The sequence below is a fragment of the Nicotiana tabacum genome, chromosome 16, assembly GCF_000715075.1.
Source record: "Nicotiana tabacum cultivar K326 chromosome 16, ASM71507v2, whole genome shotgun sequence".
NCBI lineage: Eukaryota > Viridiplantae > Streptophyta > Magnoliopsida > Solanales > Solanaceae > Nicotiana > Nicotiana tabacum.
Window position 1 is genome coordinate 40,940,175 of NC_134095.1, and position 26,953 is coordinate 40,967,127.

Below are 26,953 nucleotides of genomic sequence, written 5' to 3' on the forward strand. Positions count from 1 at the left end.
CAATTTTTAAATTATGCGGGTAATTGATTAATTACCGGGTAACAGGACATTACCTGATTAACTAATAAGTGGATAAAAATTAACAAAAACTTAGTAAAAAAAAACGTGGCACAAATGCCACAAGGCTAAGATGACTCATGAGCAATCTATGCCATATGGCTATTTATGGCCAAATCAAAAATTTGACTAACCTAAGACTTAAAGTCTTATCTTCAAAAGATATCAGAAACATTTTCCCATTATTGAAAATCAGACAAATCACTTGCATTCCTTGGTTGTTAGAACCAAAACATGAGAAAGCAGATTTCAAAATATTTTGAAGATTTCAACAATTCCTTGGTTTTCAAGATTTCAACAATTCGATCCTTAAAGCAAACATTTTGTTCAAAACGTTAAAAGCAGATTAATTCTTCCGAAATTTCAAGTTTGTTCAAGTGTGAATGTCGTCCATATTTTGCAGAAGCAGGTTCTTTCAAATACTTTTGGGAACATGTATGTTAAGGCTCTCCCTTCTTTCTTTTGGTATGGTCCATATGATACTGAAGAAATGAGCAAACACAGATTCCATAAATTACTCTATTCATAGAAATAGTAGGGGTGTCTATATTCTTGATTCCCTATGAAAAATATTGTTATCTTCTGCTCGTGGGTCTCAGAATAATACGTAGTTGGAAAAAGTTATCCGGAAGGAATATTGAGATTATTAAGTATTTTTCATGCATTTCATACATGTGCATTGACCCATGACCAGATGGCGTTATATACACGTATATATGTAAATATATGTATATGGGATATGGGAAAAGGTTACGACGTTATATACGCACCACCACCGGATCAGCTGGTATATGATGATGATGTTGCCCCCAGTGGCCGAAATATGATTCAAACGGCGTTATATACGCATATATATGTAAATATGATTCAAACGGTGTTATATACGCGTATATATATATATATATATATATATATATATATATATATGGGAAAGGTTATGGCGTTATATACGCACCACCACCTGATCAGCTGGTATACGATGATAATTTTGCCCACAGTGGACGATATGATATGATGGGATGCTCTCAAAGGCTGATGATATTATGAAACATGTAACTATGCACGACATGACATTCATACGCATATGCATGACGTTAAAAGTAATTTATGATTTACAAAGTTATTCAGACTTACAGGTTGAGTCATGTACTATATATGTCTTCCATATCTCTCATGTATTAATTTATGTGCCTTACATACTCGGTGCATTTTTCGTACTGACGTCCCTTTTGCCTGGGGACGCTGCGTTTCATGCATGCAGGTCCCGATAGACAGGTTGAGAGCCCTCCAAGTAGGCTATCATCTCGGCGGAAGATGTTGATGCGCTCCATTTGCTTCGGAGTTGCTCGTTTGGTTAGTATGATTTAGACGCATATTGTTTGGTATGGCGGGACTCTGTCCCGACCCTTATGACATTTATGTATTCTTAGAGCTTGTAGACATATGTCATGTACGTGAAAGATTGTACGGCCTTGTCGGCCTATGTTTTGAGTTTATAAAGGATCATGTTGGCCTATTAGGCCCGTATGCATGTGTATATGATGATGTATTAAGAAAGATACGTTACGTTGGTACTCGGTTGAGTAAGGTACCGGGTGCCCATCCCGGCCCATCGGTTTGGGTCGTGACAAAAGTGGTATCGGAGCAGTTCTTTCCTAGGGAATCTACAAGCCGTGTCTAGTAGAGTCTTATTTATGGGTGTGTCGTGCACCACACTTATAAGCAGGAGGCTATAGGACTTTTAGGATTGTCACTCTTTCTTCTTACTCTAGATCGTGTGGTAGATACCACTTATAAGAATTCAAATTCTGAAATTCTATTTTATTCGTAATAAGACGATGCCTACATCTGAAAAGAAGGTTGGAAAGAGAGATAGTTGTGGGAGAGCTGAGTTGGAGGAACTGGATTTTGGTATGATGCCTACGATAGGTAAATATGAGGTCTTTAGCAGATCATGGGTATACTGAAAGGTGTAAGCTTCCTGATAAGAAGCCTTAAGGCAAGAATGCATATCTATCTTTATGGTGAAGGACAATGAGAGATTAAGAAAATAAGTACAAGTTTCAGTAAGTAAAAGGAGCAAGGTGAAAATGGGTATGAGGTACCCAGTTAATGAAGGTTAACATCATTTATAATTGAGGCAGAGGAATATAAGATTTTTGAGTTATACTCAATAGTAATAGAGGTATATACAATTGGTCGCACCTATTCCAGATATGCTCTATGGGGATTAACAAAAGTAGTATAAGAAGATATGATGGATGAATTGTTTGCGTCGGTTGACATTTCCGAAGGATATTGCAAATATGCTAATAAATCTCTTTATGAGACACCCAGATGGTGCACTCTGAAACAGTGCAGCCAGGTATGAGTACTACAAAGACATGCACTATAAGCCTTGAAGGGATAAATATTACCTTAAGTGTGGCTCTCATCCCTAGTAGATCAAGGATGTTGAGAAACCCAAAGAGCCATTGGATGGAGCAAAGGGAAGCTAAGAGCAAAAGAATGTCTTGTTCAAGTTTTCAGAATAAAGTGATAGGCATAAATGTTAGCGGGAAATAATAAAAGAGTTAATGAAGCATTATGAGTAATATGTGATACATGGATGGAAACGGTAGATCAAAAGATGACAATATTACAAAATCTATAGTCAAGTGAGAGAAGAAACGAGAAGTGACAGGCCTTAGGACAACAAAAGAGTATAGACCATACAATCATGTCCTCATTTCGAGAAATAAGTTCGTAACTCTAGCGTGATTACCAAGAGGAAAAGTTAGACCCCAGAGTAATAGAACTAGTATGGATTGGTGAACAAGATAAACTAAACATGAATTAGGGACTGAGTGACTGATGATAGTCGCCATCATAAGAATTTCAGATTTTGTTCCGCCATAATAAAATGGACGACAAAAGAAGATTCATGAGAAATTCAGAAAATGGTCATTCAGGAAGACGCTTCCCTACAACAAGCAATGTGAGCCACGTTCAGCTTAAGGGACTGTATGTGCCAGTTATACTAAGTTTCACCCTCGTGACTAAGGAATTTTACTATCCTTGGTACCGAAGGATTACCGCAAGGCAAGTAAGGGTCATCGATGATGTGAAAGGATGCCAAAGATGAAAAGGTGAAACATCTATAGGAAGGTCGTCGTAGCTCCAAATCTTAGTACTCCCCTAAAAGGGAATATGAAATGATAAAAGGAAGAATGCGATAAAAATGAGAAAGGGATGAGATTGCACTTACCCAAATGCTACAGATATGCTACGACTCTAGAACATTATGCAAACGCGATGTCAAGGAGAAGAAGTAAGGGTTCCTTCCCGAGATGTTATTGACAATTAAGGAGCTAGTGCGAGACGTAAGTTAAGACCAAGGAAATAACTCAAGAAAGATTTCGCGGAATATTGACATGAGAATGGGCCAACGAGTAGTTAGTAGTTGATTCAGGAAGAGCCTAGTCATGGCTAGTCAAGAGGATACAGACAAGACAGCAGGTCGTGCAAGATAAAGATAGTAAAACCCAATATAGTGAATTTAACCCCGCAGTTATGACATTGTAATATTTGAGAAATATTCAAATAGGAGTTGGGGTAGTTAAAGGTACCGTATGAGTATTGCGGAAATAAAAGGTAGTTCCGCGGGGAAGACAATCAAAACTTCAGTTCAGAAGCACTCGTACGAGTAGATGAGTGTGGAGGTAAGTAACTAAGGATAATTACAAGTGAGCACGAACATCAAGAATTCTATCGGGAATACGATATAATAAGCTCGTATCTTTACAAAAGTCAAAGGATCCTCCCTAAGTACTACAGTGAAGGACTAGCTAAGGAAATGAGGAAGAAAGCTTCAACCTAAGCACAGTGACCTAAAGAGGAAATGGTCTTGTAACAACAATTTCACAATAATATTGTACGTCCTCCATAAGAAAGAGGAATCTACTGTGGCTAGTGAACGTGAAGTAAAAATCAAAAAAAATATTCGAAGATCATATGAGTTGTACGGAAATTCCGGCATGCGTAGGATCTAAGATAAGCTAAGTATGCACGTAACAAGGGGGAAGAAAGATCAAGAAAGATAATAGCTTATGTTAAAAGAAAGCTGAGAAGGAACGAAAGGAATTATTTGATCAATGATCCCAAGTTGGTGACGTTATGAACGCACTTAAGAGTTTGGAGTTTTATACATGCAGCATATATGTTTACAATCATACAATCGTAAAAGATTCCGGTATAAGTTAAAAGAAAGAATTAAGCCCATGTCATAGACAAAGGAATGAATTGTTAAAAGATTGTATCATGGATATTCCATAGCGTCCATGGAAGGCTAAAGTAATAACTAATACCATAAGCCACAGATTGGAAGATAACTTAAGCCAACATAAAGGCCGATTAGAAGAAGAAGGAAACTAAAGAGTTACATCAACAAAGTAAATCAGGAATTTGATTATTGAACCCAGAAGTTATAGGAATCATGATTGAGAACATAGCAGAATCACTCTTAATATTAGAGGTACAAGAGAAATAGCACAGCAACTACGTTCTATAACGTCTCTACGATAAAGCCAATTAGAAGAATCAACCTCATAAGAAGTCAGTATGGAGCTCCCACCAGATTATATAGGCACCAGAGGTGCAAGTATTATAATAAAGCTTCAAATGGTGGATGTGATTTATACCTATGTGGGAGGAAGGTTATGAAGGAAAGATAGAAAAATGTAAGGTAATATTTTAAAGTAAGTAAGGTAAAGTTGAACAACGTATGAAATACTCAAGTATAGAAGGATGAGAGTGGTCCATACTCTAGGTAAAAGACTAGAAACGCTGGGATTCAGTATCCAGGAATGATAACAGTGTCATCAGTGACATACCTTCCTGCCTATGGTTTCTAAGTACCGAAAGTTTTGATTAGAGAGTAAAAGAAGAGTTAGAGATGATGCGATGTCTCGCTTGATGTTCCAGAAAATCATAAGGAAATCGATCGCAAGCTAAAGTATGATAGAACAACAAGGTTTTAGAAAGACAAGAGTAAGGATACGAAGAATTCAAGTGAGAAGGTGACGACAATGGATAAGTCCTTGGGATTAAACCCGTGAAAACAAAGGAGCTGATGGTCCCTCGAAGTTATAGAAAGCTCAATATAGCCTGAATAAACTCAAATGAGTCTAAGACTAGTAGCAGTTAGAAAAGATGAAATGTTGCTTGAGGGTGTAATTGTGATAGATAAAGGATGATGTTTGGGCCTTTGGTTGAGTAATGATTTCATGAAGTGTACAGAATTAAAATACCCACATAAGATAAACCACATTGGGATGCTATGAAAAACGGTTATGGATGTATTGTATAGTATCACCCCTAGGTGGATCAATCTAAATATTTCAGATGTCCCCGATGAGATGCGAGCCCTAGCGGCGGTGTTACATAAAAAAATCAAGTTATCAGTGGTAGATGATGAATCAACATTAAGGTAAATCAACAATAGATGGATAAAAGTTTAACAGTGCGAGCTGAAATTAGACCATCGGTCTTAAGGATAAACAACGAGAGTAACTTGGAGTTGGTTGCAGACCTCAGTAACGATAAATCAAAGTAAGAGTTATGGTATAGTATGACTTACCGAAGTGCAGTAAGTCATATGGATAGATAACCAGGTCTATGAAATAAGATATATCCATATTTGCAAGTTCTACAAAGTACCGAACGAGGAACTTTAGTACACCTATAGATGCCCAGAGAGGCACCCTATTAAGCATTGTAAATATTTACAAAGTAAGGCCTAGAGATTGGCTAAAAGCTAAAAGGAAAAAGGAATCTCATAAAAGCACTTACAAAGCCAGGGCCATACAAGATGCATGGCAGGAGGTTACAGCAATTTCAAGATTAGGAAGATTTCAACCACATGTCATGATATGAGCAAAAAGACTAAAGGGGGGAATACCCAAGACTTTGGATTTATTTACAGAGCAACTACTTAAATGGCAAGAAGAGTAATAAGGTATTCACAAGAGCTATAAGTTACGAAAATGATAAGAGTATCAATCAACATTCGAGGACAAATGTTCCAAAGGGGGGAATGATGTTACGCCCCGCAATATTACATCAATATTATGTCCCGCAGTATTATATTATGACGATGTTATGCCTTGCAGTATTACATTACGGTGATGTTACACTTCGCAGTGTTAAGTTGCGACGATGTTACACCCTGTAGTATTGTGCGTTGAATTTGTTGTAAGTTAATTGACATCAGTCCAAGGAAAAGATTATTTGGAGATTATAAGGATTGTAAGTGATGAATAAATTCGTGAAGATGAGAGGGGAAGCAAGTTGAAGAAAATGAATTTCGTTGAAATTTGGTATTTTGGGCTAATATACGGCTCGAGCTAAAATACTCGGTATTTATAAACTAGTACCATGCAAGGTACCATATGACCATGGTAGTATAATGTATAAAGTATATATGAAGTATATTAAAAATAAGTAGAATTTTAAGTAATTTGTGACAATTTTTAAATTATGCGGGTAATTGATTAATTACCGGGTAACAGGACATTACCCGGTTAACTAATAAGTGGATAAAAATTAACAAAAACTTAGTCAAAAAAAAACGTGGCACAAATGCCACAAGGCTAAGATGACTCATGAGCAATATATGCCATATGGCTATTTATGGCCAAATCAAAAATTTGACTAACCTAAGACTTAAAGTCTTATCTTCAAAAGATATCAGAAACATTTTCCCATTATTGAAAATCAGGCAAAACACTTGCATTCCTTGGTTGTTAGAACCAAAACATGAGAAAGCAGATTTCAAAATGTTTTGAAGATTTCAACAACTCCTTGGTTTTCAAGATTTCAACAATTCGATCCTTAAAGCAAACATTTTGTTCAAAACATTAAAAGTAGATTAATTCGTCCGAAATTTCAAGTTTGTTCAGTGTGAATGTCGTCCATATTTTGCAGAAGCAGATTCTTTCAAATAATTTTGGGAACAGGTATGTTAAGGCTCTCCCTTCTTTCTTTTGGCATGGTCCATATGATACTGAAGAAACGAGCAAACACACAGTTTCCATAAATTACTCTATTCATAGAAATAGTAGGGGTGTCTATATTCTTGATTCCCCATGAAAAATACTATTATCTTCTGCTCGTGGGTCTCAGAATAATACATAGTTGGAAAAAGTTATCCGGAAGGAATATTGAGATTATTAAGTATTTTTCATGCATTTCATACATGTGCATTGACCCATGACCAGATAGCGTTATATACGCGTATATATGTAAATATATGTATATGGTATATGGGAAAAGGTTACGGCGTTATATACGCACCACCACCTGATCAGCTGGTATATGATGATGATGTTGCCCACAATGGCCGAAATATGATTCAAACGGCGTTATATACACATATATATGTAAATATGATTCAAAGGGCGTTATATACGGAGCAAATACATAATTTCCATAAATTACTCTATTCATAGAGTTATTAGGGGTGTCTATATTCTTGATTCCCCATGAAAAGTATTATTATTTCCTGTTCATGGGTCTCAGAATAATACGCAGTTGGAAAAAATTTATTCGGAAGGAATATTGAGATTATTAAGTATTTTTCATGCATTTCATACATGTGCATTGACCCATGACCAGATAGCGTTATATACGCGTATATATGTAAATATATGTATATGGTATATGGGAAAAGGTTACGGCGTTATATACGCACCACCACCTGATCAGCTGGTATATGATGATGATGTTGCCCACAATGGCCGAAATATGATTCAAACGGCGTTATATACACATATATATGTAAATATGATTCAAAGGGCGTTATATACGCGTATATATATATATATAGAAAGATTTTATTAACGTACTTTTCATACATTGCATTCATGTACATTGACCCATGACCAGATGGCGTTATATACACATATATATGTATGTATATACATGTATATGGGATATGGAAAAGATTATGGCGTTATATACACACCACCACCTGATCAGCTGGTATACGTTGATGAATTTTGCCCACAGTGGCCGATATGATATGATGGAATGCCCTCAAAGGCTGATGATATTATGAAACATGTACCTATGCACGACATGACATTCATACGCATATGTATGATGTTAAAAGTAATTTATGATTTATAAAGTTATTCAGACTTACAGGTTGAGTCATGTACTATATATGTCTTCCATATCTCTCATGTATTTATTTATGTGCCTTACATACTCGGTGCATTTTTTGTACTGACGTCCCTTTTGCCTGGGGATGCTGCGTTTCATGCCTGCAGGTCCCGATAGACAGGTCGAGAGCCCTCCAAGTAGGCTATCAGCTCAGCGGAAAATGTTGGTGCGCTCCATTTGCTTCGGAGTTGCTTGTTTGGTTAGTATGATTTAGACGCATATTGTTTGGTATGGCGGGACTCTGTCCCGACCCTTATGACATTTATGTATTCTTAGAGGCTTGTAGACATATGTCATGTACGTGAAAGATTGTACGGCCTTGTCGGCCTATGTTTTGAGTTTATAAAGGATCATGTTGGCCTATTAGGCCCGTATGCATGTGTATATGATGATGTATTAAGAAAGATACGTTACGTTGGTACTCGATTGAGTAAGGTACCGGGTGCCCATCTCGGCCCATCGGTTTGGGTCGTGACAAAAGTGGTATCAGAGCAGTTCTTTCCTAGGGAGTCTACAAGCCGTGTCTAGTAGAGTCTTATTTATGGGTGTGTCGTGCACCACACTTATAAGCAGGAGGCTACAAGGCTTTTAGGATTGTCACTCTTTCTTCTTACTCTAGATCGTGTGGTAGATATCACTTATAAGAATTCAAATTCTGAAATTCTATTTTATTCGTAATAAGACGATGCCTACATCTGAAAAGAAGGTTGGAAAAAGAGATAGTTGTGGGAGAGCTGAGTTGGAGGAACTGGATTTTGGTATGATGCCTACGATAGGTAAATATGAGGTCTTTAGCAGATCATGGGTATACTGAAAGGTGTAAGCTTCCTGATAAGAAGCCTTAAGGCAAGAATGCATATCTATCTTTATGGTGAAGGACAATGAGAGATTAATAAGATAAGTACAAGTTTCAGTAAGTAAAAGGAGCAAGGTGAAAATGGGTACGAGGTACCCAGTTAATGAAGGTTAACATCATTTATAATTGAGGCAGAGGAATATAAGATTTTTGAGTTATATTCAATAGTAATAGAGGTATATACAATTGGTCGCACCCATTCCAGATATGCTCTATGGGGATTAACAGAAGTAGTATAAGAAGATATGTGGATGAATTTTTTGCGTCGGTTGACATTTCCGAAGGATATTGCAAATATGCTAATAAATCTCTTTATAAGATACCCAGATGGTGCACTCTGAAATAGTGCAGCCAGATATGAGTACTACAAAGACATGCACTATAAGCCTTGAAGGGATAAATATTACCTTAAGTGTGGCTCTCATCCCTAGTAAATCAAGGATGTTAAGAAACCCAAAGAGCCATTGGATGGAGCAAAGGGAAGCTAAGAGCAAAAGAATGTCTTGTTCAAGTTTTCAGAATAAAGTGATAGGCATAAATGTTAGCGGGAAATAAGAAAAGAGTTAATGAAGCATTATGAGTAAGATGTGATACATTGATGGAAACGGTAGATCAAAATATGACAATATTACAAAATCTATAGTCAAGTGAAGGAAGAAACAAGAAGTGACAGGCCTTAGGACAACAAAAGAGTACAGACCATACAATCATGTCCTCATTTCAAGAAATAAGTTTGCAACTCTATCGTGATTACCAAGAGGAAAAGTTAGACCCCAGAGTAATAGAACCAGTATGGATTGGTGAACAAGATAAACTAAACATAAATTAGGGACTGAGTGACTGATGATAGTCGCCATCATAAGAATTTCAGATTTTGTTCCGCCAATAATAGAATGGACGACAAAAGAAGATTCATGAGAAATTCAGAGAATGGTCATTCAGGAAGGCGCTTCCCTACAGCAGGCAATGTGAGCCACGTTCAGCTTAAGGGACTGTATGTGCCAGTTATACTAAGTTTCACCCTCGTGACTAAGGAATTTTACTATCCTTGGTACCGAAGGATTACCGCAAGGCAAGTAAGGGTCATCGATGATGTGAAAGGATGCCAAAGATGAAAAGGTGAAACATCTATATGAAGGTCGTCGTAGCTCCAAATCTTAGTACTCCCCTAAAGGGGGGAATATGGAATGATAAAAGGAAGAATGCAATAAAAATGAGAAAGGGATGAGATTGCACTTACCCAAATGCTACAGATATGCTACGACTCTAGAACATTATGCAAACGCGATGTCAAGGAGAAGAAGTAAGGGTTCCTTCCCAAGATGTTATTGACAATTAAGGAGCCAGTGCGAGACGTAAGTTAAGACCAAGGAAATAACTCAAGAAAGATTCCGCGAAATATTGACATGAGAATGGGCCAACGAGTAGTTAGTAGTTGATTCACAGCATGCTCCCCCCCCTCTTAGCTGTTTAAATTTTGTATATTTCCTTCTATTGCATATATCTGCACAGGTTGTTTTTGGTAGGTCCTGTCTAGCCTCGTCACTACTTCGCCGGGGTTAGGCCAGGCACTTACCAGCACATGGGGTCGGTTGTGCTGATGCTACACTCTGTTCATCTCTTTGCACAGATCTAGGAGCAGCTTTTGGACCTCAGCAGTAGGATTTGATCGGGAGCTGACTTCAGTCCAGAGACACCGAGGTAGCCTTGCTGACGTCCGCAGGCCCGGAGTCTCTCTCTCTCTCTTTATTCAGTTTGTTATCTTTTGTACCGAAACAAACAGTTTATAATTTTCGTTTAGACAATTGTATTTAGTAAATCTTAGAAGTTCGTGAGCATTGTGACAACAATCTTGGGTAGAGGATTATGTTAAACTTCCGCATTTAATTACAATTATTTAAGTTTAAAGACTTTCGCTTTTATTTAATTGTCTCGTTTTGTTATATTGTTGCGAATGTTATCAAAAATGTTTTAATACTTGGCCGGCCTTGCTCCAATAGTAGGCGCCATCACGACTCCCGATGGTGGGAAATCCGGGTCGTGACAAGTTGGTATGAGAGAACTAGGTTACTTAGGTCTCACAACTCACGGACAAGCTCGGTAGAGTCTGAGGGATCGGTACGGAGACATCTGTATTTATCCCGCAGAGGCTACTGAGTTAGGAAAACTTCACATCTGTTCTTTCTTGTCGTGCGGTTCTGTTTCCCCAATACTGATTGAATTTCTACTCCGTTCTTTCGTAGATGGCGAGGACACGCGCTTCCTCATCGACCACGCAGCAGCCCGAGCCCCCAGCAGCAGCTCCTATTAGGGGCAGAGGTTGAGGACGAGGCCGTGCCAGAGGCCGAGGCAGGGGTAGAGCTTAGCCCCGAGCAGCAGTTCCAGAGGTGGGGCCTCATGTTGATTATAATGAGGAGGTTCCAGCTCCAGCAGCTCCGGTGGGCCCATCTCAGGTCCCAGAGGGTTTCATTGCCACCCCACTTCTTCAGGACGCCCGGGTTCGATTGGTGGGCCTTATGGAGAGAGTCACCCGAACAGGTTTGCTTCCTGTATCACCAGCCACTTCTCAGGCTGGAGGAGGGGCTCAGACTCCTACTACACGCACTCCGGAGTAGGTAGCTCCCCAGATTCGGACTCCAGCGGTTCAGCTAGTTGGGGTAGTTCAACCGGGTGCCATAGCTCAGACCGACGATGGCGGCTATGTCCGCTGATGCTTTGTGGAGACTGGATAGGTTCACCAAGCTCTTCACTTCTACTTTTGCCGATGCATCTACTGAGGATCCCCAGGATTATCTAGACAGCTGCCACGAGGTTCTCAGAAACATAGGTATTGTTGAGACCAATGGGGTTGATTTTTCTACATTTCGCTTGTCTGGATCCGCCAAGACTTGGTGGAGGGATTATTGCTTAGCGAGACCAGCCGGATCGCCATCTTTGACTTGGGAGCAGTTTACAGTGTTGTTTCTAGAGAAGTTTCTCCCCGTTACTCAGAGAGAGGCCTATCGAAGGCAGTTTGAGCGCCTCCAGCAGGGTTCTATGACTGTTACCCAGTATGAGACCAGGTTTATCAATTTAGCTCGCCATGCTCTCATCATACTTCCCACCGAGAGACAGAGGGTGAGAAGGTTTATTAATGGTCTTATTCTGCCGATTCGTCTTCAGATGGCCAAGGAGGCCGGGAGCGAGATCACATTTCAGGAGGTAGCCAATGTGGCCCGTAGAGTTGAGATGGTTCTGTCACAGGGAGGTGGTCATGGATCGGATAAGAGGCCCCATCATTCAGGCAGATTCAGTGGTACCTCGTCTGGAGGTAGAGATTCGTATGGTAGAGGCCATCCTCCTAGGCCCTTTCAGTCAGCTCTCCAGGTATCACATGGTATCTCAGGTGGTCGTGGTTCTCAGACGCATTATTTGGATCAGCAGTCCTTCAGTGCACCACCAGCTCCCATCAGTGCACCGCCGCTTCAGAGTTTCCGAGGTGGTCATTCAGGGCGATAGGGTCAGCAGTCTCAGCAGCCGAGGGCTTGTTACACTTGTGGTGATATGGGTCACATTGCCAGGTTTTGCCCTCAAGTTTTGGGTAGTTCTTAGCAGCAGGGTCCTCGTCCTATGATTCAGGCACCAGTTGCTCCACAGCCTGCCCAGCCAGCTAGAGGCAGGGGTAGAGGACATAGAGGTAGAGGTAGAGGTCATATAGGTGGAGCTCAAACCACCAGAGGTAGGGGTCAGCCAGCAGCCGATCGTCCCAAGGATGTGATTCAGGGAGGTGGGGGCCAACCCCGATGTTATGCTTTGCCAGCCAGGTCAGAGGCTGAGTCATCCGATGTTGTTATTACAGGTACTATTTTGGTCTATGATAGAGATGCTTCAGTGCTATTTGACCCTGGATCTACGTATTCATATGTATCGCCCTATTTTGTACCCTACCTGGTTATGCCTAGTGAGGCCTTGAGTATTCCTATGTATGTATCTACACTAGTGGGTGATTCTATAGTGGTTGATCGGGTTCATCGTTCATGTGTTGTGGTATTTAGGGGACTTGAGACCCGTATTGATTTGTTGCTCTTAGATATGGTGGATTTCGACGTTATGTTAGGGATGGATTGGTTGTCCCTGTATCATGCGATCTTGGATTGTCATGCCAAGACTGTGACTTTATCCTTACCGAATTTGCCCCGTTTAGAGTGGAGAGGGACTCCTAGTCATTCTACCCGCAGTGTTATTTCGTATGTGAAGGCTCGGCGTATGGTCGAGAAAGGGTGTTTGGCCTACTTGGCTTATGTTCGTGATTCCAGTGCTGAGATTCCCTCTATTGATTTTGTGCCCATGGTTCGTGAGTTTCCTGAGGTTTTCCCATCAGACTTGCCAGGGATGCCACCCGATAGGGATATTGATTTTTGCATCGATTTGGCTCCGGGCACTCAGTCCATTTCTGTTCCGCCATATCGCATGGCCCCGACAGAGTTGAAAGAGTTGAAAGAGCAGTTGCAAGACTTGCTTGAGAAGGGTTTCATTAGACCCAGCATATCGCCTTGGGGTGCGCCAATTCTGTTTGTAAAGAAAAAGGATGGCTCGATGAGAATGTGTATTGATTACCTGCAATTGAATAAAGTTACAATTAAGAATAAGTATCCATTGCCGAGGATTGATGATTTGTTCGATCAGCTTCAGGGTGCCAAGGTATTTTCAAAGATTGACTTGAGATCTGGCTACCATCAGTTGAGGATTAGGGCATCCTATGTCCCTAAGACAACATTCCGCACTCGGTACGGGCATTATGAGTTCTTGGTTATGTCATTTGGGTTGACCAATGCCCCAGCAGCCTTTATGGATTTGATGAACCGAGTGTTCAGGCCTTATTTGAACTCGTTCATGATAGTCTTCATTGATGATATTTTGATATATTCCCGCAGCCGGGAGGAGCACGAGAAGCATCTTAGAGTGGTTCTTCAGACCTTGAGGGATATTCAGTTATATGCTAAGTTCTCGAAGTGCGAGTTCTGGTTAAGCTCAATTGCATTTCTGGGTCACGTTGTATCAGTAGAGGGTATTCAGGTGGACTCGAAGAAGATAGAGGCAGTCAAGAACTGGCCTCGACCAGCTTCAGCTACAGAGATTCGGAGTTTCTTGGGGTTAGCAGGTTACTACCGTCGGTTCGTGGAGGGGTTTTCATCCATTGTAGCCCCGATGACCAGGTTGACCCAGAAGGGAGCCCAGTTCAGATGGTCGGACGAGTGTGAGGTGAGATTTCAGAAGCTCAAGACAGCTCTGACTACGGCACCGATATTAGTTTTGCCCACAGGTTCAGGGCCTTATACAGTCTATTGTGATGCATCTCGTATTGGACTTGGTGCAGTATTGATGCACGATGGCAAGGTCATTGCCTATGCTTCGAGGCAATTGAAGGTTCATGAGAAGAACTATCCAGTGCATGATTTGGAGTTGCCAGCCATTGTTCACGCATTGAAGATTTGGAGGCACTATCTGTATGGCGTGGCGTGTGAGGTGTTCACGGATCATAAGAGTCTTCAGTATTTATTCAAGCAAAAGGAGTTGAATTTGAGGCAGAAGAGGTGGTTGGAGTTGTTGAAATATTACGACATCACTATCCTATATCACCCGGGAAAGGATAATGTGGTGGTCGATGCCTTGAGTAGGAAGTTAGCCAGTATGGGCAATCTTGCTTATATTCCGGTCAGCGAGAGACCGCTTGCTTTGGACGTTCAGGCTTTGGCCAATCAGTTAGTGAGGTTGGATATTTCTGAGCCTAGTAGAGTATTAGCTTGCACGGTCGCTCGTTCTTCATTATTAGAGCATATCCGTGATCGGCAGTTTGATGATCCCCATTAGTGTGTCCTTAGGGACACGGTACATCGTGGAGGTTCCAAGCAGGTTACCTTAGATGCTGATGGAGTTTTGAGATTGCAGGGTCGAGTTTGTGTGTCTAACGTGGATGGGCTTCGAGAGTTGATTTTAGAGGAGGACCATAGCTCCCGGTACTCTATTCATCCGAGCGCCGCGAAGATGTATCAGGACTTGCGACAACATTATTGGTGGCGTAGAATGAAGAAGGATATCGTTGCCTATGTGGCTCGGTGTTTGAATTGTCAGCAGGTTAAGTATGAGCATTAGAGGCCTAGTGGTTTATTTCAGAGGATTGAGCTTCCTGAGTGGAAGTGGGAGCGGATCACTATGGACTTCGTTGTTGGGCTCCCGCAGACTCGGAGGAAGTTCGACGCAGTTTGGGTCATTGTTGATAGGCTGACCAAGTCAGCACATTTCATTCCTGTGGCAGTCTCCTATTCATCTGAGAGGTTAGCTGAGATCTATATCCGGGAGATTGTTCGCCTTCATGGTGTGCTGGTATCTATCATTTCGGACCGAGGTACGTAGTTTACCTCGCGTTTCTGGAAAGCAGTCCAGCGAGAGTTAGGCACCCAGGTTGAGTTGAGTACAACATTTCATCCTCAGACGGACGGGCAGTCCGAGCAGATTATTCAGATATTGGAGGATATGCTCCGAGCTTGTGCCATTGACTTTGGAGGTTCATGGGATCAGTTCTTGCCTTTAGCAGAGTTTGCCTACAACAACAGCTACCAGTTGAGTATCCAGATGGCTCCTTATGAGGCTTTGTATGGTAGGCGATGTCGATCTCCGGTTGGATGGTTTGAGCCGGGAGAGGCTCGGTTGTTGGGTATAGATTTGGTTCAGGAGGCTTTGGACAAAGTCAGGATCATTCAGGATAGACTTCATATAGCTCAGTCCAGGCAAAAGAGCTATGCAGATCGAAAGGTTCGAGATGTGGCTTTCATGGTTGGTGAGTGGGTATTGCTCCGAGTGTCGCCTATGAAGGGCGTTATGAGATTTGGGAAGAAGGGCAAGCTTAGCCCTAGGTTCATTGATCCATTTGAGATTCTTGATCGAGTGCGAGAGGTGGCTTATAGACTTGCATTGCCACCTAGCTTATCAGTCGTACATCCAGTGTTTCATGTGTCCATGCTTCAGAAATATCATGGCGATCCATCCCACGTGTTAGATTTCAGCACTGTCCAGTTGGACAAGGACTTATCTTATGAGGAGGAGCCGGTAGTTATTCTAGACCGGTAGGTTCGCCAGTTGAGGTCGAAGAGTTTTCCTTCGATTCGTGTTCAGTGGAGAGGTCAGCCTCCTGAGGCATCAACCTGGGAGTCCGAGTCCGATATGCGGGACCGTTATCCTCACCTTTTCCCCGACTCACGTACTTCCTTCTTATGTCCGTTCGAGGACGAACGATTGTTTTAGAGGTGGAGAATGTGACGACCCAAAGGGTCACCACCGGTTTTCTCCCTTTTTCCGTGCTTCCGAGGCCTTGAAAATCTCACCTTTAGTTGCCTCGATTTGTGTGCGCAGTCCGGGCGCATAGCCGGAAAAGCTTATGTGTTAAATTATGTGAAATTTGATAAATTGTGGCTTTAAAATGGTTAAAGTTGACTTTGGTCAATATTTTGGGTAAACGGACCCGGACCCGTGATTTGGCGGTCCTGGAGGGTCCGTAGAAAAATATGGGACTCAGGCGTATGCCCGTAATCGAAATCCGAGGTCCCGAGCCCGAGAAATGAATTTTTAAAAGAAATTATTTTTTTGAATTTTTTTGGAAATTTGAAATGAAAATGGAATAGAAAGCGTTGGTATCGGGCCCGTATTTTGGTTCCGGCGCTCGGTACAGGTTTTATATGTGGTTTAAGCGCTTCCTATGAAATTTGGTTGAAATCGGACGTAATTTGACGTGTTTTGGACCTAAAACTCTAAGTTTGAAAGTTTATGAAGTTTGATGAAAAAAGTGATGATTTTGAGGTTTGATTCCCCGTTTATGATGTTATTTTGGCAATTTAATCGCATGGTTAAGTTCGTAAGATGTTGCTGAGTTAGTGTGTGCGTTTGGTTAGGAGCCCCGAGGGCTCGGGAGTGTTTCGAAAGTGTTTCAGAGTGGTTTTGGCCTTAGAAAAGTTGCAGAAGTTTCAGTTCTGATGTTCTGGTATCCAGTTCTATGCGATCACATAGGTAGCATTGCGATTGCATAGAGTAATCCTTCAGGTGCCCCACATTTGTTCTATGCGATCGCATAGATTCATCCGCGATCGCATAGCTTAGCCAGATCCTTCAATGCGAACGCAACCTTTAATCCGTGTTCGCATTTCATTAAGTCCAAACCTGGAATGCACAGCCTTTTCTTCTATGCGTTCGCAGCAGCCCTTCCCCGATCACAATGACCAGCTTCCCCTTTACCCTATGCGATCGCATTACCTTCTTCGCGATCGCATAGGGCATTTTTGCCCAGTGATTTTAAATACCCAAAACAGAACAGTGACGAGATTTAGTCTATATTTCACACGAGTTCTTCTTCTCCACAGCTCTTGAGCAATTTTTGAAGCTCTTCTTCATCAAAGTCTTTTGGGTAAGTAATTTCCCACCTATTTCCTTCACTCTTCTTCATTAATTACTGAAATTCTAAACCTAAATCATGAAATCAAAGTAGAAATTAGGGGTTTTGGGTAGAGTTAGGTTTTTGGGAATTTTGAGTGATTCAACCTCAATTTGGGGTCGGATCTTAAAATAAATTATATATTTGAACTCGTGGGGTTATGGGTAATCGGGTTTTGGTCTGAGCCTCGTGTTTGGACCATGTGGGCCCGGGGTCGAATTTTGGTACTCTTTGGAAGAATTCTAGGAACTTCATATCTAAGCTATGAGATTTTGTTATCGAGTCTTTATTGATATTATTGAATTAATTATGTCTAGATATCGTTGTTTCGGAGTCGGATTATAAAGGAAAGGCGGTATTTGAGGGTTGATTGCTATTCTTTGGACCGAGGTAAGTGTTTATTCTAACTTTGGCTTGAGGAAATAGGATTAGAGTGTTGTTTGCTATATGCTAATTGTTGAGTACGGTGTATAGGCATGGTGACGAGTATCTATACACCGGAGTCTAGCATGACCGTGAGTCTTACTTGTGTTTATTCGGATTTTGTGATACCTCTTCCTTGTTAAATTGATAAATTTCATATAATGTGAAGAGTTTGAGGAAGAATTATGATTTGTACATTCTTGGAGCATTGGCTCGAGTATATCATAAAGTGTGAAAGTATATGAAATGATTGAACCCCTTTGGAGCGTTGGCTTAGGTGGTAAAGTGAGATAAGAGGTAAAAGTGAAAGAAAGAAAAAGAATTATTGAATTGCTCCCTTGCCGGGATGCTTGTTGCTTTGTTGACTATCTCCCTTGCCGGGATACTGAGATTATTGATATTGTTCCCTTACCGGGTTTTTAACTGCTTAATTGTGCTCCCTTGCCGGGAGTTAGCTGTTTATTTGTATTCCCTTGCTGGGATTTCTATCATTATTTATCTACTTTCTTGCCCCTTGTTTGTGATTGTTGCTTGGGTGAGGAAGAGTGATAAATCACGAAGGGTAATGCTGTGCCGCACGATGTACCATTCCGTGCCGATTTTATTGATTATATGGTGAGGAAAGAGAGTAAAAGCAAGAAGGGTGATGCCGTGCATATTTCATTTATATGATTGCTTTGGTGAGGACGAGAGCGTAAAGCACGAAGGGTGATGCCGTGTATTTGTTGCTTTCTGATTCTTTGTTGATATCCGAGTTATGTTGTTTCTTTCATTACTTGTTCTTATTTGATTTACTTCGAGGTTATAGATTTCCTTACCCTATTTGCCTTGTGATTGTTGTTTGGGTGAGGAAGAGCGTAAAGCACGAAGGGTGATGCCGTGTATTGTTTTGGTGAGAACGAGAGTAAAAGCGCGAAGGGTGATGCCGTGCAAATTTGTTGACTTTTGATTCTTGTTGACATTCTGGCTTTGCTACTTCCTTCTGTTATTGAGGATTTCTATTTGAAACTGTTAGCTCCCCATAGCATGCTCCCCCCTCTTAACTGTTTAAATTCTGTATATTTCCTTCTATTGCATATATCTGCACAGGTTATTTTTGGTAGGTCCTGTCTAGCCTCGTCACTACTTCGCCGGGGTTAGGCCAGACACTTACCAACACATGGGGTCGGTTGTGCTGATGCTACACTTTGTGCATCTTTTTGCACAGATCCAGGAGCAGCTTTTGGACCTCAACAGTAGGATTTGATCGGGAGCTGACTTCAGTCCAGAGACACCGAGGTAGCCTTGCTGACGTCCGCAGGCCCGGAGTCTCTCTCTCTTTATTCAGTTTGTTATCTTTTGTACCGAAACAAACAGTTTATAATTTTCGTTCACACGATTGTATTTAGTAAATCTTAGAAGTTCGTGAACATTGTGACACCAATCTTGGGTAGAGGATTATGTTAAACTTCCGCATTTAATTTCAGTTATCTAAGTTTAAAGACTTCCGCTTTTATTTAATTGTCTCGTTTTGTTTATATTGTTGCGAATGTTATCAGAAATGTTTTAATACTTGGCTGGCCTAGCTCCAATAGTAGGCGCCATCACGACTCCCGATGGTGGGAAATCCGGATCGTGACAGTGGCTAAATCATTTCCCCTTTCCCCCTAAATAGAGGAGCTTTAACCCATTGTAAATAATCCCAAAATTCAATAAGAATTACCTCTCTTTTCTTGCAATATTATTCTTTTCCTTATTATTTTATTTCAGTTATTGTTTAATTGAAGATACAAAATGTACTATATGGATTTATTAAAAGTATTCTGCTATTTTTAGGAATCTTTAGCCGTATTAGAGATTTGTATACCACTAAAAAATATAGAAAATTTATATTTAAAAGAATGTTTTATAATTTTATTTTGTAAAAAGTTGGCAAAAGATAAATTAAATGAAGTAATATGCTTAGTGACGATTCATATAATCCTCCTAACTTGTTCGAGATTGAAACATAATAATAATAATAATAATAATAATAATAATAATAATAATAATAATAATAATAATAATAATAGTGCTATTGTATTCATATACTCGTGGAGTAAAAAGAAGCTCAAGTCAGTCAACACAGGCAAGGGATCATTTTCAATTAGTGTGACCAATATCTACTCAAGAAGTCCGTAGCTCGAGCTAAAACGTGCACAGCAATTTGGAATTTACATGAACTACACATGATAATTTTAAAAGAGATAATTCTGTAATCTTTTTAAAATAAATTATGATAACATTACTGATTTTGGAAAATAAACGTGGAACTAGAGATACAACTTTTGAATATCAATAAACACTTCACAAGATTTACTTACAGAGTGAAAAAAAGGATTAACATTATAGTAAAATGTCAAAGAATAAAAAACGAAATCATTACTATGCACTTATTTTGTTTGATTTACCATACAATTAAAAAAAAAAAAAAAAAAGCGAAATCACCACTATGTACTTATTTGTTTGATTTACCATATGATAATCATAGATCAGAGAAATGATGTGTAGAGATTTAGGAAAATTTCCTTTTTTTGTTATGCCACATATGTTGTACAGAATGCAAATTTATACACCTAAAAATAGAAATGATGACTATGGACAATTATAGCTATACTAAGTACAAGTGTGTCATTCTTTAATATGTTATCCTACTCATTATTTCCACTATGACATGTGCATCTATAATTGCATTTGGATATTGATGTTCTGGAAGGAACAAATGTCTTCCAGCTGTATCCATTATGCTACAAAAATGGACTGGATGTGTTAATAAATTGGGCCAGACCTTATGACATATTTGGGCTTCCAGTATTTTGTTTATTTGGACCAATATGTTATATTGGCCCAGTTTCTTGTTTGAGCCCGATAGCCCCTGAATCATATGTGCTGGTCTTCCATTCTCTAGGTCATTTGAGACACTTCTGCTTTCATCTCTTCTTCATCTTCTTCTTCGATTGCAGCTGCTCTATGTCAACCAGCTCTTGATTTAGGAGCCAGGTTGTTGATTTCCAGTCCAACACCCCCCTCAAGTTGGAAGTTTGAGAAAACAGACCCAGCTTGGAGACGATGGCCCTGTGTAGGGGTCCGGAAAGGGGTTTTGTGAGGATGTCGACTAGCTGCGATTTGATCGGAACGAAAGACAAAGAAATGAGTCCGGTGAGGTACTGTTTGCGGACAAAATGACAATCAATTTACACGTGCTTTGCGCGTTCGTGGAAAACGGGATTTTTTACGATGTGAATAGCCGCCTAGCTATCTGAGTGAAGGGAGACTAGCAACGAGGGGGGAAATGAAAGATCTGTGAGGAGGCGTACAAGCCATGTAAGTTGTGAAACAACCTTCTTCACAGACCGATATTCGGCTTCAGCAGAAGAAAGGGATATTGAAGATTGTTTCTTTGATTTTCATGAAATAGGGGATCCTCCGAGGTTGATGTAGAAACCACTGATTGAGCGACGAGATTCCGGACAAGTTCCCCAATCAGAATCACAAAAAGCGGTTAATTGTAAAGAAAGGTCGAATTCATGAAAAGCCCAAGTGATGGTGAAGACAACAGATAACAAAGACAGTGTAAACCAGCATTGAAATGAGGTGTACGGGGACTTTGCATATACTGGCTTAGATGCTGAACTGCGAAGGAGAGGTCAGGGCGAGTATAAGTTAGAAAATTGAGTTTTCCGATCAGTCATCTGTAGATAGTTGGGTCTTGAAAAGGTTCGCCAACATCGGCTCGAAGCTTGCAACTGGGGTCTAGCGGAGATGAGACTGGCCGTGAATCAAGAATACCAAATTCAGAAAGAAGCTCCAAGGTGAACTTTCTTTGACTGATAATTAGTCCATTTTGTTCCCTTAGTAGTTCCATGCCAAGAAAATAATTAGCTTCTCCAAGATCTTTAATTTTGAATTCCAAATTGAGGAATTCTTTGAGATTAGAAAGCTCTGTAGGGTCATCTCCTGTAAGAAGTATGTCATCGACATAAACATCAACAATAGAAATTCCAGCAGTTGTCTTTTTGAAAAATAGAGAATAGTCGTTAAGAGAGTGAGAATATCCTTTGAAATTTAGTACACCAGTAAGTCGTGCGTACCATTGCCGGGAAGCCTGTTTAAGTCCGTATAAGGACTTTTTTAACCTGCAAACATGATTATTAGAAGGTGAAGGCAATCCTGGGGGGAATCTCATATATACTTCTTCCTGTAGATCACCATGAAGAAAAGTGTTATTGACATCTAATTGAAACAGTTTCCAGTGTCGTTTAACTGCAACTGCTAAAATACATCTAACAGTTGTCATTTTCACCACTGGACTAAAAGTTTCAGTGTAGTCTATTTCTTCTCTTTGAATGTCCCCGCGGATAACTAGGCAAGATTTAAATCTTTCAATGCTTCCAGCAGATTTGTATTTAACTTTATAAACCCATTTACAAGGTAAAGATTTCTTGCCTCTCGGTAGTTCAACCACGTCCCAGGTTTGATTGGTTTCCAAAGCTAGAAGTTCTTGTGTCATTGCTTCCTGCCAACTGGGATGTAAAACTGCCTGGGAGAAACTTGTAGGTTCAACGATGTGAGAGATAGAGTTAAAAAAAGACTGGTTTGTAGGAGAGAGGTCAGTGAAATTCATAGTAGTAGGTGAGATTGGTGTTGCAAGACAAAATTTGGTTAGATCAGTCAAGTACACAACATTGCACACATAATCTGCCAGATATGATGGTGGATTGTGGTCCCTAGTAGACCGCCTTAGTTCAGGTGGAAGGGGTAGGGAAGATGGAGAGGAAATACACTTGGAGATAGGAGATGAGGTAGGAGCGTTGTGAGGTGAAGTTATGGAAGGTTGTATAGGGGAGTTAGAATCTGACTCTGTGGAAAAATGGATATCAGATGGAGAGAAAGAGTGATTCGGGTCTTGAATAGTAGAAACTTCTTTAGGAAAAATTGGTTGTTCAGATGAAGGATACAAGAATGGAAATATGTCCTCATCAAAAATAACATCTCGTGAAATAAAAATGGCTTTAGATTAAAGATCCAACAATTTGTAGCCTTTCTTTCCAAAAGGATAACCTATAAAAATACACTTGACAGATCTAGATTCAAGTTTTGCTCTGTGATGAGGTAAAGTAGATGCATAACATAGACAACCAAAACATTTGAGAAAATCATAAGATGGAACTTTTCCAAAAAGAATTTCGAAAGGTGTTTTGAAATTAAGAACTCTAGAGGGAAATCGATTTATTAGAAAAGTAGCAGTTAACAAACAATTACCCCAATACATGGTGGGGAGATTAGATTGAAATAATAGAGCCCTGCATGTCTCTAAAAGATGTTTGTATTTTCGCTCAACCACTCCATTTTGTTGTGGTGTGGCAACACAAGAGGTTTGATGAAGAATTCCATTAGAGGATTTTTTTTTTGAAAGAATAGATCCTGATCCTAATTCCAAAGCATTATCGGAACGAATGATTTTAATTTTTGTGGAAAACTGTCTTTCTACCATTATTAGAAAAGATTTTAAAACTGAAAAGGCATACTTTTTGTTCGTAATAGATAGGTCCAAGTTGCTCTACTATAGTCATCAACTATAGTCAAAAAATATCTATAACCGTCATGTGTTGGGAGCTTGTAAGGTCCCCTAGTATCAACATGAATTAGTTGAAAAACGGAATTTATGTTTATATGACTTGAATAAAAAGGCAACTTTGCCTGCCTAGCTTGAGAACATACATTACAAGGATGATTAAATGTGGCAAGAGAAGGAAAATGAAAATTTGATAGATTTTGCATGCTAGATATGGGCATGTGCCCCAATCTTTTGTGCCATAGGCTTACATTAGAGTTGACTCTAGCTGAACAAGAAACTGAATGAGACACAATGTGCTTCTTAAAGTTGTTGCAAGAAAAAAAAGACTTAAAAAATGATTGATTTCCATGAACTTGTCCGGAACATAGAAAAACTGGATTAAGTAGATATAGACCTTCCTTCACTTCACTAACTACCACTGGCCTCTTCAGTGAAGGGCCCTGCAAGAATGTACCAAAAGATGAGAAAATCAAGGTACACATGAGTTGTTTAGTGAGTTTGTGAACTGAAATTAGATTAAACTTGAAATCTGGAACATACAGCACATTATTTAGGATTAAATCTGGCAGAACATGGACACTACCAACTTAACTGACCTTAACCTTATATGAATTCGGCAGATTGACGTATAGAGATTTGGTTAGAGGCTTTATATTAAATAAAATGGAATGATCAAAAGTCATATGTTCTGAAGCTCCTGAATCTATTATCCAGGAGGTAGAATTCATGTAAGGAAAACAGGAAAGACAATATAGATTAGGGGCATTGATGGTTTTACCAACACAGTTGGCACTAGCATTTGCATTAGAACTCTGCTCACCCTATTGTACCTTTACTTGTTGAAGAAGTTGATAAAGCTGACTGAACTGTTCTTGAGTTATGACTTTACCTGCTGTATTTTCTACCATTGTGTTTGCTGTCAAAGCTGTGTTTTCTTCATGCATGATTGTTGCATTGCTATGAGTTCCTCCATTATATTTTCTGGATTTGGTGAACTTGAAAGTGGAGGGAAAACCAATGATTCTATAGCATTTATCAATGGAATGGCTAGGTTTCTTGCAATAGTTGCACATCAGGTTACTCTTCTTTCCTTCAAGGTTTGCTTTGAATTTTCCTTCCCCATTAGCATACTTTTGAAAATAGGTTTGCTGATTTCCTGCCAGAAAAGCAGTTTCGACAGGGTGTTGTGCAACATGAATTTTCCTTTGTTTCTCATCTTGAATGAGAAGAGAGTAGGCTTGATTGACACTAGGCAAAGGGGTAAGCATTAGAATGTTACTCCTTACAGCTGAGTAGATATCATTAAGTCCCATGAGGAATTGGATGAGTCTGCCATCTTGAAGGGATTTGAAAGTCTTTGATTTTCCTCCACAGTTGCATTCACATGTACAATGCACACAAGTATTCAAGGTATATAACTCATCCCAAATCCTTTTCACCTTTGTATAGTAACCTGCTATATCAGAGGTTCCCGGTACTATATCACTCAACTCCTTTTGTAACTGATAAAGCTGAGCACCATTACATTGCCCAAATCTAACTTCAAGTTCTTTCCAAATCTCATTTGCAGTTTTAGAATAAAGGACACTTTCAGCTATGTCCTTAGATAGAGAGTTCAAAATCCATGATATAACCATATCATTGCAGCGATTCCAATGCTTGAAATCAGTGGAAGTTGCATCTGGTTGATAAAATGTTCCATCGATGAAACCAAGTTTGTTCTTGTCAGAAAGTGCAATAATTATGGCTCTACGCCATCCTCCATATCCTTTTCCATCAAAAACTGAGTTGACAAGAACCATTCCTGGTGAATCAGATGGATGAAGGTAATAGAGGTGAGTGGAATCGATGATGATAGCAGCTGGTTGGTTAACTGTTCTAGCTGCAGAAATATTTGAAGAGTCATCTGTGGAGTTTGGTGCCATTTCAATAAAAGAGAAAGAAAAAAAAAACTTCAGATAGCTACTGCTCTGATACTATGTAGAGATTTAGGAAAATTTCCTTTTCTTGTTATGCCACATATGTTGTACAGAATGCAAATTTATACACCTAAAAAATAGGAATGATGACTATGGACAATTACAGCTATACTAAGTACAAGTGTGTCATTCTTTAATATGTTATCCTACTCATTGTTTCCACTATGACATGTGCATCTATAATTGCATTTGGATATTGATGTTCTGGAAGGAACAAATGTCTTCCAGCTGTATCCACTATGCTACAAAAATGGACTGAATGTGTTAATAAATTGGGCCAGACCTTATGACATATTTGGGCTTCCAGTATTTTGTTTATTTGGACCAATATGTTATATTGGCCCAGTTTCTTGTTTGAGCCCGATAGCCGCTGAATTATATGTGCTGGTCTTCCATTTTCTAGGTCATTTGAGACACTTCTGCTTTCATCTCTTCTTCATCTTCTTCTTCGATTGCAGCTGCTCTATGTCGATCAGCTCTTAATTTAGGGGCCAGGTTGTTGATTTCCAGTCCAACACGATGACAACTTAAAATTTAATTGAAGGAATGGAGTATCTTCGAATCTTTAGAAAGGAAGAGGAGCCAATTGCTTAGAAGTGCAATTTGGTTGAGTCAAAACAATTCCATTTTCTTTAATTTAAAACAAATCAACTGGAAAATTTCTTTTTAAAGAAAAGATATAAAGTCTTACTACAAGGTCTTTGTCTGTCGTAGTGGTTGAGTAAGAATTTATTTCTAGGTCCACATGCATTTTTCTTTTCAGTCGTAGTAATATTTTCTTCGTTGACATGCAAAATCTCCTTTTATTACGTTCTTGTTTCGTATATTCATGGTATGAATATGATGGAGTAGTATTAAAAACATCTATTTAATTCATGGCGGAGCTAGAGTGGCGAAAGCGGATTCGGTCGAATCCAGTAGCTTTGGTTCGAACTCTATATTTATCTTAAAAAGCTCGTTGAGTAGGTATAAATTAATTAATTTAGAACCCAGTAATTTGAGGCGATGAAAATCCCAAACCCAAAAGTTTAAAATCCTGGCTCCGCCTCTGATTTAATTTACCATGTATGACAACAACAACCCACTAGGATCCCAGTAGTGGAGTCTGGGAAAGGTGGAGTATACGCAGAAACCCTCGGCTCAGAGACAATAGATCCGTAACAACAACAGAAACTTGAGAAATAGTATCAGTATCGTAAAAGACAGTAAATAAATAGAAAGGCCAAAATGTGAAAGACATAAAAAATGTGAAACACAACATAAACCGCTAGCAATCATAGACAAAATACTATCAGGCTAGCCGGCACAACGAGGAGAAACGCTCGACTACCCCCAACCTACAACCTTAATCCTCGACCTCCACACCTTCCTATCAATTT

General features: G+C 39.8%; 1 protein-coding gene across 1 annotated transcript; it reads right to left on the reverse strand.

Annotated features, from left to right (window-relative positions):
• Nucleotides 1–21,705: 21,705 nt before the first annotated feature.
• LOC142170212 (uncharacterized) lies at nt 21,706–25,520 on the reverse strand. The gene is made up of 4 exons (XM_075232060.1): nt 24,485–25,520; nt 24,192–24,298; nt 23,844–24,035; nt 21,706–22,557 (listed from the first exon to the last, which is right to left on the reverse strand). The coding sequence occupies exons 1-4, from the start codon at nt 25,518–25,520 to the stop codon at nt 21,706–21,708; spliced, it is 2,187 nt and encodes a 728-aa protein (XP_075088161.1).
• Between the last annotated feature and the right edge of the window lie 1,433 nt (nt 25,521–26,953).

Bases quoted from the DNA above. Each gene is read 5' to 3' on its own strand.
- LOC142170212 (XM_075232060.1), bottom strand. From the start codon at position 25,520: ATGGCACCAAACTCCACAGATGACTCTTCAAATATTTCTGCAGCTAGA. The intron at 24,036-24,191 runs GTCAGTTAAGTT...ACATTCTTGCAG, and splicing joins CGAATTCATATAAGGTTAAG to GGCCCTTCACTGAAGAGGCC. The intron at 22,558-23,843 runs GTAAGCCTATGG...AGTTTCTCCCAG, and splicing joins CAGCTAGAGTCAACTCTAAT to GCAGTTTTACATCCCAGTTG.